The sequence below is a fragment of the Cebidichthys violaceus genome, unplaced genomic scaffold, assembly GCF_023349555.1.
Source record: "Cebidichthys violaceus isolate CVI_PGR_0920_01 unplaced genomic scaffold, fCebVio1.0.p SCAF_27, whole genome shotgun sequence".
NCBI lineage: Eukaryota > Metazoa > Chordata > Actinopteri > Perciformes > Stichaeidae > Cebidichthys > Cebidichthys violaceus.
In genome coordinates, this window is record NW_027176450.1 from 2,050,807 (window position 1) to 2,066,393 (window position 15,587).

At 41.4% G+C, this 15,587-nt stretch overlaps 1 protein-coding gene across 1 annotated transcript in view; it reads right to left on the reverse strand.

Annotated features, from left to right (window-relative positions):
• Positions 1-1,435: 1,435 nt before the first annotated feature.
• Positions 1,436-15,587, reverse strand: part of LOC137880166 (junctional adhesion molecule 3B-like) — a 44,947-nt gene continuing 30,795 nt past the window's right edge. Inside the window, 8 exon segments of the mRNA XM_068721345.1 lie at positions 1,436-5,254; positions 6,453-6,507; positions 6,604-6,733; positions 6,916-7,015; positions 8,443-8,645; positions 9,182-9,334; positions 9,419-9,532; positions 9,633-9,701. Of these exon segments, the coding sequence (XP_068577446.1) occupies positions 5,219-5,254; positions 6,453-6,507; positions 6,604-6,733; positions 6,916-7,015; positions 8,443-8,645; positions 9,182-9,334; positions 9,419-9,532; positions 9,633-9,701 (860 nt within the window). The 3' untranslated portion in view covers positions 1,436-5,218.

The following is a 15,587-nucleotide window of genomic DNA, read 5'->3' on the forward strand; positions in this document are numbered from 1 at the left end:
TAAACAAAGCGCTCAAAGCAGCAGACTCACTAGATCTGCTTAAAGAGGTGATTGTGTCATTTCACATAGGTCAAGCTCTTTTAGCAAATCTACATTCTCTGTGAAGGCATCTCACTCGTGGAATGCTCTGCCACCACATATACGCACACAAAACACATACAAAACATTCAAACACAGCCTTAAGGAATGGCTTGTTGCCAATCAGGTGTGCAAGCATTGATGTACTGTCTGTCCTGCCTGCTTGCTTTGCCTATATGTGCATTTGTCTTGTTCAGTGTTGCTATTTTCTATTTTTGATGTGTGTTATGTGTCTCAGTATTATATATGTGCTTGTGCTGTAGGTGGGTTTGTTCTGCTCTGCTCTAGTGTCGTACACTTTTCTTTTGCTTATGTGTGTATTGGTTTTGTCTATACGTTACTGTCTATCTATGAATTTTAATTCCATTTTATTTGAAATTTTGTAATTTTTAGGCAGCCTTTGAACATCTGGCCGGGGACAGCAGATGAAAACTAGCCTCTCTGGCTAACTCTGGCTCACCAGAGCCAGAGTTTCACTGTACATTTCACTGTTGATTGGTGTGCACTGTCCCTGCAAAATAAATAAATAAATAAATAAATATAAAAAGCCTAAATTTTATTTTTTTAAACTCTGTATTGTTTGCTAGCTTGCAGTCTTTGCTGCCTTTGTTGGTGCATTGCTGTGCTGTTTTGTGTGTTACTGCCAGCTGACTGGCGATCAGCAGAATGTCCTTGTTTCGCTTTTAGAAATCCCTAAAAACACTTGATGTTGAGAGCGTGACGTAATTACTCTGGAATGGACTGAACAGATGAACTGGATTGTACGCCAGTAAGAGGATGCGGGGCTCATAACTTCGGACACAAATGCTGCATAACTTTCAGAGGTGGAGTGTGCAGCGAGAATGAGTCACGCTTCCAAACAGTGTGGTCTGCTCAGCTAAATGTCCTCCATTTAATAGTCTGGGAGGATTCCTCAGACCCACAATCAGAAATGTGTTTTTTATTCATCCCACGTTGAACCCAACGGGTGACCCAAGCTCCAATGGATTTCTAAATAAAAGTGTGCGCTGGCTCCTCTGCTAACTACAGTATATCACCCCGCTGAGCTCATTGGGTCTAATGCTCTTTATCCTGGGACTTGCTGCCAGTTGGCATGGTTACCACAGGGAAGCAAGAAAGCTGTTTTAAGACTAGAAAGTGGAAATGGCTTAACTCCCACCAATAGATTTACGGCTTTAGATCAACAAAGATGCTGGCAGTGGGACATTTGATGGACTTTCATACACGGAATAGGATTCCCATAAACGGAGGGAGACATCGAGGAGGATCGGAAGACAAATTACGAATTGACAAGAGTGGCAGCGCAGATGCAGAAGTCCTCGCTTCACACGAAGGCAAACACAAATAACGTCTCCAGTCATGTTAGAAGTGAGTTTTTATTAATCACAAATAGAGTGGTTCTGAAAAGAACATAAACAACCCCCCAGCAGGCCCCAAAGGGACATTCTACTGTATGTGAGTTTGGTTCAGAGCATTCCGCCCTCTTACTCGTTGGACCAAGTCCTCAGTCTAGAACAGTTTTACCGGTGTTGGATCGGTGGAGCGCTGCCATCCTGGAGTTGAAAGACAGTGAGTGAGCTTGGTTTGACACACACACACACACACACACACACACACACACACACACACACACACACACACACACACACACACACACACACACACACACACACACACACACACACACACACACACACACCTGAACCGTCTCTCACCATCTCGTCCACATAAGGCTCCATCCTTGCACCATCCAGCCAGATCGCAGACAGCCTTGTTTCGGGGGCTGCCCGTGGGGTGAATGTGGGCCTACATGGAGCTGGCACTCCTGTTTGTTGATGCTTTGCATGAGCTCTGTTTCATAGAAAACGCTAGCAACCACCTGAATAATGAGAGCTCCGTTACAGCTGCACGGCACTTTTCATGAATACTGAGTCAACTCTCGGTTTGGACATCGTGTTCATTGCTGCGAGCCGTGGAGCGGCGGTGGGTTTCAAAAGCGAAAGCCCCCACCCCTGGCTATAGGCGTTAGAAATAAAAAAACAAAAACACACCAGGACAGTGTGTCCTTTTTAAAACGCGTTATAAACCAGAGCTCGCATGTCAATGGGTGTCCATTTTTTCCTTTTGCCTAATAGTGCTATGTGTCTTTACCAAAAATAATCCCACTATATTTAGGCACTAATATATTTCTATTTCTACTTCAGCATTTCTACACCTTCAAATCTATGAAAAAAAGGCTATTTACAAATTTGCAGATACGCATGTAAAAGAAGGGAGGTGGAAACTTTGCGGTGACATCATTCCTCTCAAACGCCGCGCTTGTGGTTCCATGGATGTAAAACACGACGCCTCCAACGGCACCATGTAGCCATGTACACGTGGAGGGGGAGCATGGCTGTGGAGAAACCCGACTACTGTACAGGCAGAAGGCACTTAAGAGGAATGAAATTTGTACAACTGAAGGTGGGGAAACGTATGCGTCTGTGTGACTTGTATCTCACCATGAACAGAAATGCACCTGTAACAGGATTCATATTTGTCATGGTTCCTGAATGCAACTTGGAAAAAGCAGTGTTTCTTCTTCCTCTGTGCAAATGTTGGGCAGATCGTCTCTACCACGACTGGGACTCGGTTAACATCTTATCACACTTCTCACTTCATAACTGCTGAACAAGAGGTTCGTGTGAGCTGCATGGAAGTCTGATACGTATCAGGTGTGTTTGTTTTATCTGGTTGGAGCCTCCAAAAATTACGAGAAGACGCCAAAAGCAACAGAACTTTGAAACAGTGAGCGGTTTGTTCTGAATACTGACACGGGTCGAATCATGACTGCACTTGACGTGCTGTTGTAAAGAAGCTCTTGTTCAAGTATGGAAGCCTTGAAGGGAGAGTGAGAAAATACAATTCTGGTGATCCATTTCCTAATTGTCATCTAAATAGTTTTCTCTTTTCTGTTAATGACTGAAGAACAGGTGAAAACAGGTTTTGCTGGGATAATTTTTCTTAGTTATTTTTCTTCATCAGTAAAAAACTTTTATTTTTGTAAAGTCAGGATAATTTTTTGGTTTGTGTTTGTTGTTGTAATGCCCATTTTGGCCACAAGAGGCTGAAGTGCGCCACTAACCCGTGTTCTAAAAAGACTAAAGGCCTTCATGCTCTCTTCCAGGTGAGTTTTAATCTACACAACGCTAACATGCTAACACACAATATACCTGGAGTTGTGTTTAGAGTGCATCGGACAAATTAAAAGTCACCTGGAAGAAAACATGAATGCTTTTTAGTCCTATTGAGAACATGGAGTAGAGGTGCACTGCAGCCTCTTGTGGCTACAGTGAGTATTACAACAACAAAGACACAAAAAAATGTTCATGATAAAAAAAAAAATCACCAGCAAAAACTTTTTTAACCCGTTTTCACATATAAAAAAGTAACTTTGAAAAATTATCCTTGCAACTTTTTTTTTAAAGAGCTTGAAAGATTTTCCTCACAAAAAACTTTTTTCCACCCGTTCTTAAGGCATAAACAGGAGAGAAAATGATTTCTATCAGACTCAGAAAATGGATCAGACAAATGAAGAAAATAAAAGATTCTCACTTTCCTCTCAGGGCTTCCGTACTCATGTGTTATGAATGATATGATAAAATGTTACCGTCTCTCAGTCTTACAAATGGAAAGAGTTTCATATCGCCTCAAATAGGAATTTTTCATCACTTTACATAATCTTGAGAGAGAGAAAAAAAAATACAAATATCTATATACAATCAGTACAACTGTTAACCCTCCAGACCCCAGCAGTCTACCACCGTCACACTGACGTGTCGGGTCAGATCAACTAAAACAATAAAGGTTAGAAATGTAAAATGAGCTCTACTCTCTAATTTGCACAAATATTAGCAAAGAATAGTATTCAAACAGATTGTACACCTGACTGTAGCAGTCTGTGAGTGTACTGTAGAGCCGGGGAATTTCCACTGACGTTCTTGGTACTTCAGTGAATGTGGCTTAAATATATGCGAGTCAGTAGTCAACATAACAAAGTCCTCAGCTGTCCCTCTCAGGGACAGGAAGCTCTCTGTCCAATTTGTTTCCATTCAGAATTCAAATGGAGGGCTTTTACACAGTAAAACGTCAAAGCATCACGTCTCCTATTACAATTTCCTTCTCTTTGGGTCTGGAAGCTTAACCGACTAACCCTGTTTTACTATTACCATAATTATTATAGTGTAATACTGAACGTACATATGACAGCTAAACTCTATCCTGGACAGTAAATTCAATATATACAAGATCAACAGCAAGCATAGAAGGACACTTAAAATCAAGAAAATGCAGCACTGATTGTGTGCAGTGTTTCACAGCATTGGACTGGCACTCTTCAAAGCCTCTCACTAAGACTATCTACAAACATGGACATGGAAGAGTCTCACAACAAAAAGCGGGCAGGAAATTAAATATGTAAGACTGCCGATCAAGAACCACATCGCGATATGCCGATTCAAGTCTTTTTTTCCTCTTTTTCGTTTGTCTGTCTTGTTGATGCTAACAGCCTGATCTGTTTAAAGTGTTACATATTTGTTTTTATCTGCGACCAAATAAAAAACAAAACAAAAAAAACAACACATGTTAGTATTTTACAAATATTTAAAAAAGTAAACCTTTATCTATAGGCATTTTTAAAATATATTCCATCAAAAATAGTCTGACAAATTTCAACAGTAGAAAACAAAGGTTATACAAATGACAAGAGGGTTTTGAAGCAGAAGTAGAAAGGTGACGCTCCTCCTTTTCTACCTGGCAGAACAAAGAATGGATTCCTCCACCTCGGTCGGTGTTTCTCAAACCATGCGACAGCTGTAAAGTAAGAACTCCATAATTTTGCAAAAGAATTTGGTTGGTGGTGGTAAAAAGTCCGACGAATGAATCTCAGTCCCCTACGTTGTGTAATCTAAAGTTCGACATGTTGTTGTCCCGTGAAAAATCTCGCCACCTTTGGCAAACTTGAGCGAGTTGGATTTCGGTGGCGCCGAAAGCTCAGAGCGCGTGGACTGTGGCGGCTCCGTGGTCAGACAGCGTGGAGCTCAGGTCCCCACAGGTCACGCCTCTAGCTCAGCGCGGGCCCCTCACCCGTCCCCATCCCTCCTCAGATCACGAATGACGACTTGTGTCGGAAATCCCCCTGCAGAGAACACACAGGGACGAGTTAGACGGGATATCAAAATGAAGTGTATGAATGCTCCTGTGAGTGACCTGTTACAAACGCACCACCATATTTCTTCTATCTCCACCTCATCACATCGGCCCCCGGCTGAATGTTTTAGCCCGTTAAGCATCATGTGTATACTTTATTACTGCTGACCACATATTTATATTTTGTTTGTTTGTTTTGCTTGTCTCTGCCCTATGTAAAGCATCTTTGGGTACTTAAAAAAGCGCTATATAAAATTAAAGTATTATTATTATTATATTACAGTTTCTAGATTGATTTCCCACCTTCACTTTAAGTCCAGAGGAAAAAACAGAATGTCTCCATGCACCGGTCAATTGAGGTTTTTTTAGCTTCTTTCAGACTAGTGGAAAGAAATCACCAAAATACACATTGAGTTGTTTATTTCACTACTTTGTCTCTTTGTGTCTGTAGATTTCTCCTAAATTCACCAAAAGCTACCATTAGATAATGTCTCATTTACATATTCAAACATAAGATTTTAAAACTTTAGAATACAAAAATAATTATCTTAATGTCAGTAATCAACAAGAGCAGTTTCATGTTGATATCCAATATTTTTTTTTTTTTTACCCTTTTCAGTTGTAGTGTCTTCAAAATGTCTTTAAAGAATGTTTTCTCTAAATTTATTTTTTCCTCAGACTCTGAAACAGAGATCTCCTCTTCAGTAGCTCTCACATACACCAAACCTTCCAGTTCCATTCCTATCTATATTCTGAATGTTTTTACAGAGGGGTTTGTTCATATATCATCCATAGCCTGATTTATACAACATTGTACTCCTTAAAAAATGGCAAATTTTTGTTGACAGTATTTTCAGATTTCTGGAGTGATACAAAGTTTCCCCAAAACCCCAAATTCCCTTTGTAAAAACATTTGACTATAATATGTTGACAAAATGAAACAAGAATTTTGAACTTGCCTTCATCCAATGTTCAGATTTCTGTTCTGGAAATGTATGCAAATTAGCGCATATTTGATAAGATAATGCCTCATTTGCATTTTTGTACTTTTCAGAAAACGTGTAATACAAAAAAGACTTGTCTTAATGTAAGTTACAGACTGGGGAAGTTTCATGGTGATATGTATATATATTATTTCATATTCGTTACCCGATACAGGCATCTAGATCTAACTGCTATCCACAAACCTCGTCCTCCGTCCTGACGTAGTCCACTCCGTCTCCTTTAGCTGGAACTTTGTAACTACAAAACACAAAGCACATTAATGGTTTTATGGTTGACAGGTGGGATTAGTGCTGGTATATGTTGGTCATGCGAGTGGGAGAATATGGGTCTTACTTGTTCCCTGTCTGTTTCTGGCCGGAGAAGTAGCCTCGCTTGTAAGCACAGCAGATCCCCGCTGTCATACACACGAGCACCACGACCACCACCAGCACTCCCAGTACAATCCCCACAACATCGATGTTGTCTGTGGAGGTCAAGTCAAAATGCAGAGATGAACACATTGGGTTAACCTGATCCTAAAAGGCAGGATGACACACTGGAGTATATAGTCTTCAATATTTCTGTAAATGACACATTATCTGTGTCATCAGATTAGAGGTACGTCTACAAATATATATCTTAACAATGTATGAGAAACACACTTACAGACTTCCATCTTCTGCGGTGGACACTCAGAGTATCCGGCATCGTTCTTCGCTCGGCAGGAGTACTCGCCTGCATCTTCTTTCCTCACTGCGATGAACTTCTGCATCGGAGAAATCACAAGCACAGTCGTGACTGATGTAAAGCCCCGATGCTCGTACTGTCAGTGTTTGTTTAGTCAGTAGCTGGTTCTCCAAGGTTTTAGAACATATTGGATTAGGATCATCAATTAGGATTTGTATGTGTGGGTCTTTACAGAGAATAGATCAAACACGTCATTAACTTATTTACTGCTGTCCGTTTCTGATAAACAGTGAAATGAAATCCTGTGGGGTTCAGGGATGGGAGAGAGGTCGTGGTACCGTCAGTGTTTAAGGCAACATACCAGATTGTGGTGCTAGACAAGGTTGTAACCATAGAAACAGAATAGGAGTAGAACGTTAATGTTTCATGACACACTCTTGTCACAGCGTTGGAAATATCATTGCTATCAACAGATGAGTGACAGCTTTGTTCGCCTCGCTTTCTCTCACCAGTGTAGCATTACAGCATGGTGGAATCAAGCAAGCTAGCCAGCTAGCTACCGGACAGCTGGCTAGTTAGCTAGCTTGCAAATTCTGCCATGCTGTAATGCGTCCCTGTCCGCTCTCTTCCCCGGTGAGCTGAGACAACTAACAACCATCGGCCGTTTCTTTTGTGCTCGTCGAATGACCACAGAAAATGTCCGCTCTACTCTATTCTATTTCTACGGTTGTAATAGTTTTGAATTTTTGATTCCTTTTCATTTTACAAATTATTTTGGTTTTGACTCAATTTCCTTTTAGTTTAGTTTGAGTTTGTTTTCAGAATGCTATTGCTTGATTCAGTTTAGGTTCAATTAGTTTAAGTTCAAGTCATTATTATCTTATTATCTTTTACAAGAAATGTTCAGAAAGTTAGTCGTCTTTGTATTCTACATTTCCTTTTTCCCTCCTATTCTACATGTATACACAATCACATGTGAAAGTTTAGCTTTTTTATGTTCAAGCTAAAATATAAATAAATGCAAAATCATTATTACAAAATAAAGCAAGTAAATAATGCAGTAACACAAATCAGAATTTGGTGGTCTCATGCAATAATTGAAAATGTCTTTACAAATTACAAGGGTTTCTTTAAGTTTCCAAAAAGCTAACCAAATAATGTAATGTGATACAAAATAATAATGTATTTTCTAAATCGGTCGCTGGGCATTACTTTCTCATATGGGAGTGGCAGAGGAGTGATGACGATGTTTCTGTGAACAGCTATGACTGTGTATCACTTGCACTGAGTTTACACTGTAGCATACTTCAGCACGTCACAGCTTGAAGGTTGACAGCAGAGTGTTCGAGGCGAGCAGATCCAGAGTTGAGGAATGTGCAAGCGAGGACAGAAGGCTCCCCTCGTGGCTCAAAGCCCCTCTCGCACCATCAACTGTCTCCCCAAAATATCTGCCCCCCCCTGCTGCCCCACCCTTGCATGGAAACACACATGTGCACGCATACTAACCAGAGTCCCTGTGTCTGCGTTGAGCATGTACGAGGAGTTGAAGAACTTGAGGCTGGACTTTGGGTCGTCTGGAATCTCCTCCCTGTTCTTGAACCACTGGTACTGGGACTTGGGGAAGCCCTCCTCCTCCATGCAGCTCAGCTCGGCCGACTTCCCAAAAGGCACCGACTTTGGGACGCTGCATTTCGGCACCACCGGCTTCACTGTGGCGAGATGAAACATGGAGCTTTTACACTTCGGATGAGTTTTGATGTTCTATTAGCTTCCCATTGCAAAGCAAACATGATGCCTGCTTATCAACTCTGATGCTTTAAAAATCAAAGTCACCCTGACCCCCTTAGGGTTCACTGGACTGACAGCATTAACAAGACCAGACGATTTTTAAGGCCCGTGCCAGAAAACGCCACCAAAACACGCGGCGCTTGCTTTCTTTAGCACTGCGATTCAGAGCAGATGCAGTTTCAGAGGTTTCCTCTTATAGCCCAGAACACGCCTTTGCAGCTGGGCAGGTCTGGTCACAACACATCCTCGCATGTATGCCAAAGGGCTGGTGCGACCTACAACACGGTTTCATCTTACAGCATTAGAAGAGTGAATCACTAAGCGAGGTCTCTCTTTTTAAGGGCACCAGAACCGCTTGTTGTCCTGTATTTGGAAGAATCTTTGATTACATTTTCACGTGTCACATCTTTGAGTCTACACGGTGTTTAGGTTGATGATGCAGGTGAAGTCGGCGTACCTCTCACAACGAGGTCGATCACGATCTCGTCGACTGACTTCTGGTCGGCGGCGGCGGTGACCTCGCAGCGGTATGTGGCTGTGTCCGACCTCGTGGCGTTGGTTATTACCAGCGTGGCGGGTTCTCTGATCATCGCTCTGTTCTCCAGGTCACCTGTCGGAGAGAAACCACCCGGTCAGCAATGTCGGCAATGAAGGAACGTCCAGGAAACAGAGGAGGCTTGTTTGTGCACTTTACCTGAGATCTTCCCGTCAAAGTACACGTAACTTGGCCCCTCGTTCGTTATCTTCTTCCATTCGATCCTGGGGTTGGTTGTGGAAATGGACTCAATCAGACAGGATAACTCGATTCCTGAAAAAAAGTTGAGGTTTATGACAGGAAATTAATTAAAGTGAAAAAAATTTGCTTTACTTCTTTGTATTTTTGAAAGCGGGGGTTCATCAGCTCTTACTGTCAAACTCGTTGGTCCATGGCGATTTGTTGTTTGTCTTCAGCACCACTGCCAACGCGCTGAAGTAGCCTGAAAAAAAGAGAGACAGAGAGGATGCAACGTGAGACTGTGGAGCATGAATTTTCACGACGCGGCTTTGATATCATGGACGATACCAGCTGATATCCACTTGACGTGCTGTGTTTATTTTAACGCTCTCCTTGAGGAGATTTTGAGATTGTCTATTATTCCACAAACACAATTAAAAAGGAGATAAATGTCTTTGGCCATGTTCTGTTAGCGGTCAGCTTCCATTTTTAGTTGTGTTGGTCAAACCATTGTATGTGTATGTGTGTGCGTGTTGAGGGTGGGGGTGCTGTTTCTATGCACAGTGGATAATTGCGCAGGGAGGCATGTGCCCTTTTCAGGGCAAGCTTACAATGCCAGTAGTTCAACCGTGTCTCTCTCTCTCTCTCTCTCTCTCTCTCTCTCTCTCTCTCTCTCTCTCTGTCTGTCTGTCTGTCTGTCTGTCTGTCTGTCTGTCTGTCTGTCTGTCTGTCTGTCTGTCTCTCTCGAACGAAAAGATCTGTGTTGGAAGGCTATGAGCCCTGGGAGGGGGGCACTGCTGAATCATCCTCACAAGCCCACAAACGTTGACATGCTCATGAACACTCCCACAGACCTAAAGTAATGATCTGGTTCTGGGATAAAGGGTCACTGAAAGTCTGTGGGAATGACTACTCTCCATTTGTGCCACCTCTCCTCCTGATGCCAAGCCCCGGCTGAATCTTTAAAATAAGTTCATTATGAAATGACTTATGAGTCCCGTTATGTACATCTGGCTCGCTAAAGGCTGCTCAAGACGTGATGCATCAAAGTGGTCCGTTGTGTAGAAACGGACTATAACATCAAGGTGATCTCTGTTATGATACACACATACTTATTTGTATTGTTTCATGGATGGATTGCCGAGTGGGCCTCCTGAGTTCAGGCCAAGGCCACCTAGTCCAGAACCGCTGCATAAAGTGAGGTCGAACATTTAGGTCTCGAAAGAGACAAAGAAACAACCACAAAGAGACAAAACAACAACCACCAAGAGACAAAGAAACAACCACAAAGAGACAAAACAACAACCACAAAGAGAAAAAGAAACAACCACAAAGAGTCAAACCAACAACCACAAAGAGACAAAGAAACAACCACAAAGAGACAAAACAACAACCACAAAGAGACAAAGAAACAACCACAAAGAGACAAAGAAACAACCTCAAAGAGACAAAACAACAACCACAAAGAGACAAAGAAACAACCACAAAGAGACAAACCAACAACTACAAAGAGACAAAGAAACAACCACAAAGAGACAAAACAACAACCACAAAAAAACAACCACAAAGAGACAAAGAAACAACCACAGAGACAAAGAAACAACCACAAAGAGTCAAACCAACAACCACAAAGAGACAAAGAAACAACCACAAAGAGACAAAGAAACAACCACAAAGAGACAAAACAACAACCACAAAGAGACAAAGAAACAACCACAAAGAGACAAAGAAACAACCACAAAGAGTCAAAACAACAACCACAAAGAGACAAAGAAACAACCACAAAGAGTCAAACCAACAACCACAAAGAGACAAAGAAACAACCACAAAGAGACAAAGAAACAACCACAAAGAGTCAAACCAACAACCACAAAGAGACAAAGAAACAACCACAAAGAGACAAAGAAACCACAAAGAGACAAAACAACAACCACAAAGAGACAAAGAAACAACCACAACGAGACAAAGAAACAACCACAATGAGTCAAACCAACAACCACAAAGAGACAAACCAACAACCACAAAGAGTCAAAAAACAACCACAATGAGACAAAAAATGACCACAATGGAACAAACAAAGAGACAAAAATGTAAACAGAGGCAAAAACATCCACACTAAGATAAAAGAGGACAACAAAGAGACAAAAAAATCCACTAACGGAGAGACAAAAAACAAAGTGTAAAATGAACAGAGACACAAACAACTACCACAATGAGACAAAAAACAACCACAATTAAAGCTGCAAGCAGCGATGGACGGGCCCTCGCACCTTCCCGCGTCTCAGGGGTACTGGCGGGACGCCGGCAGACGCGGCCGCAAATGTCTTTGATCATCGGACAACGCGTCCCGGAGTTTAACATATTTTTCCCGCTGGACTCTGCGATGCTGGAAATTATGTAGTGCAAATATTCCACCAGTTTCTGCATCCACTATGTGGCGCTACAGAATACACGCAAACATGCATTACGTTGCTCTACATCAAGGGCAGACCACATGTCAATGTCATGTAAATCGGATTCCGTCTGTCACATAATGCTGACTTCCTGTTGCCAGTAGGTGGCGCTACGACTTTGAGTGAAAATTGGCTTGTAGACATCCTCAGGCAGTGACTGTTATCAAGTATGGCAAGTTTGGGACAGATTTAAGCAAGTCCAGTGGAGTTACATCAGCTTGTTGTTTAATGGCGAATCACGTAAAACGGCCGCCACACCACAGCTATGTCATTCCATCAAACGTAAAGCTTTGAGTAACTTTTAATTGCAAAGATCTTTAGATTGTACAGACCAAATTTGAAGTGGTTTTGACAAAGTCCCTAGGAGGAGTTCGTTAAAGTATAGCAAATAGAAATCAAGGGAAAATTCACACAAAAATCTAAATGGCCGACTTCCAGTTGATTTTAGAGTATGGTCCCAAGAGACTTTTTTTAAGTCTATATGTGATACATGTGCCTATTAAATTTCATACATCTAGGTCAAACGTATTTCGAGGGCTGCATCGGCAAAATTTTGTAGGGGGCGCTGTTGAGCCAACTTGCCAATCTGAAACATTAAAATCACATTAGAAAACTACATTCATGATTTTAAATGTGTTTGCCATGTTTGGTTCTGGTTGGAGCATGTTTAGTCGCTCAAAAACACCTTTGTTTTTCATGGCGAATAATGCATCGCTACGGCAACGGCCTTTCACAAAATAACAATCTTTGAGTAACTTTTCATCACAAGGGTCTTCAGACTGTACTGACCAAATTTGAAGTCGATCTGATTAATTCCCTAGGGGGAGTTCGTTAAAGTATAACGACTGGAAATCAAGGGAAAATTCACACAAAAATCAAAATGGCCGACTTCCTGTTAATTTTAGAGCATGGTCCCAAAAGACTTTTTTTTAAGTCTCCATGTGATACATGGGCCTACCAAATTTCATAAATGTAGGTCAAACGTAGCACTGGGGCTGCGTATTTGAATATTTGTAGGGGGCGCTATCGAGGCAATTTGAAACCAAGCCAAAAAGCCAAATGAAATATTTATTTACATCACCTATGACACCTGAGTAAAGTTCCAAGGCTTGTTGAGCATCCTAAGCCACATAAAAATAAGCTTCATTTTTCATGGCGAATGACGCGTTGCCACGGCAACAGCGTTTCGCATCAACTCACAATATTCATGATGAAGCATCATCAATGTCTTAGGGCTTACCTTACCAAATTAAAGACTGATCTGGGTAACTTCCTAGTCAGAGTACATCAAAGTATAAAACTTGTCATTTCCTTTTGCCAGTAGGTGGCGCTATCACTTTTTGAAAATGTTGGCATGGGAATATGCTCAAGACTGGACCAGCATCATGCATAACAAGTTTGGGGCAGATTGAATAAAGTACCTTGGAGTTACAACAACTTCCTCTTTCGTGGCGAACGGCACGAAATGTGCGTGACATGGGCGCCACATAAAACGAAGGTCGTTCAATGTCAGTAGACCATTTTTGCAAATTTTCATCATTAAAGTCTTTAGATCACCCTGACCAAATTTGAAGTTGATCGCATACATTTTGTGGGAGAAGTTTGTTAAAGTACAACGCCTGAAAACGATGAAAAATGCCTAAAAATGCAAAAAATGGGAGTATTACTGTATCGCCCCTGAGTGGTTGTATGGAATAAAAATTTGAGTGTTTGTTACAGAACACAATGTGGACATACACACCAGATTTCGTGACGATAGGCCACATGGTTTTGAAGTTATATGTATTACTGTAAAAGGCAACGCCCCTATGAAATTCATTGGTCCATATATTCCTATTGCAATGGGTTATCAACAAGCTTTTAGTAACTTTTGATGATATAGATCCAATAATGATCCACAGCAAATTTGGTACCAATCAGACCCAGCTTGTAGGAGGAGTTTGTGAAAATGTGTTTTTCACAAAATTCAAAATGGCGGAAAATATTGGGAGGCGGAGCTTAGGGGTCTGATTGGCTTTTTTGTAGAGTAGGTGGAGGTGGACATGTGTGTCGAATTTCAAGTAAATCGGACACAATGGGTAAGAGTTGCCGCAAGGCGTTGCCGGTCAGACTTCTAGGGGGCGCTAGCGAGCAATTTTTTCATACTTAAGCATGGGACCCATAAATTATCAAATTTTCTCGCAGTCCTGGTATGCTTGCCAAATATGGGGAGTTTTGGGATATAATAAAGCCCCCAAAAAGGCGATTCATTTGAGAGAAAAAGAATAATAATAATAATTAAAGCTGCAAGCAGCATTGATCAGGCCCTCGCAACTTCACGCACACTGAGGGTACTGGCAGGACTCTGGTTGACGCGGCCATGCATTTCTGTGACCGTCATACACTGCGTGCACAAGTTAGATGATTTTTCCTGCGTCGACAAGCAGCGTAGCAAGATCATGTTGCCAGGTCTTAGTCCTCAAATGTTTTTAAGTGTACCCCCAATACAATCATAGATGTAAGCCTGTTAAGATCATTAAGAAAATGAATGTGCGTGAATGCGCTTCAATGTTTGAAACATAACAAACTGTCAGTTTACTGGGATGGGGTTGAACTCCCTGCAGTGTCCTGCTGATTGTATTTGGACTTACATGAAAGTTAACAGCAGTAGTGTCATTTGCTTTTACTTGAACACTTCAATTTAACACTGTTTTCATTTTAAGCTCTTCTGTAACTTTAGATTGTAGTGTGAAGCATTCATTTTAACATTTAACCTGATTCTCATGTAGAAGCCCTGGACAGATCATTTATACTAATGCCCACTGACATGGTTTGAAAACCACTGTTGTCTACCTTTTGCTCTCCAAGCATCTTAGTTTGCACATATTTAGATCAGAGAAGTCTTTTTCTCATGGTGTGACCACAAACCCTTTTATTAAGTTCAGTGTTTGGGCCGCTGTAATTATAGAATCCTGCTTACGTCCGTGGTTGCCAGTAGGTGGCGCTATGACTATGAGTTAATATTGGCATGCAGATGTCCTAAAATCATGACAGTAATCAAGCATGTCAACTTTGGGACAGTTTTGACAAAGTACAGTTGAGTTACAACAGCTTGATGGATGATGGCGAACCATGTAAAATGGCCGCTACACCAAGTCCATGTTTGATGAATTCTAAACTTTTAATCACAAAGGTCTTTAGATTGTTCTGACCAAATTCTAAGCTGATCTGATTAATTACCTAGGACTAGTTCGTAGTACAGCACCTGGAAATGGGAAAAATACACGAGAAATTCATACAAAATTAGAAATGGCTGACTTCCGGTTGGGTTTAGAGCATGGACCCCTAAGACTTTTTCTTAAATCCACATGTGATACATCTGCTTACCAAATGTTATACATCTATGTGAAACGTACTGCGAGGGCTGCATCGTCGAAATATTGTAGGGGGCGCTATCGAGCCAAGTTGCCACTCTGAAGCATTAAAATCACATCAGATAACTACATTCAGGATTTTAAATGAGTGTGACAAGTTTGATTTTGTTTTGAGTATTTTTAGCCCCTCAAAAACACCTTTGTTTTTCATGGCGAGGAATGCGTCGCCACGGCAACGGCATTTCACGAAACAACAAGCTTTGAGTAACTTTTAGTCGCAAAGGTCTTTAGATTGTTCTGACCAAATTCTAAGCTGATCTGATTAATTACCGAGGACTAGTT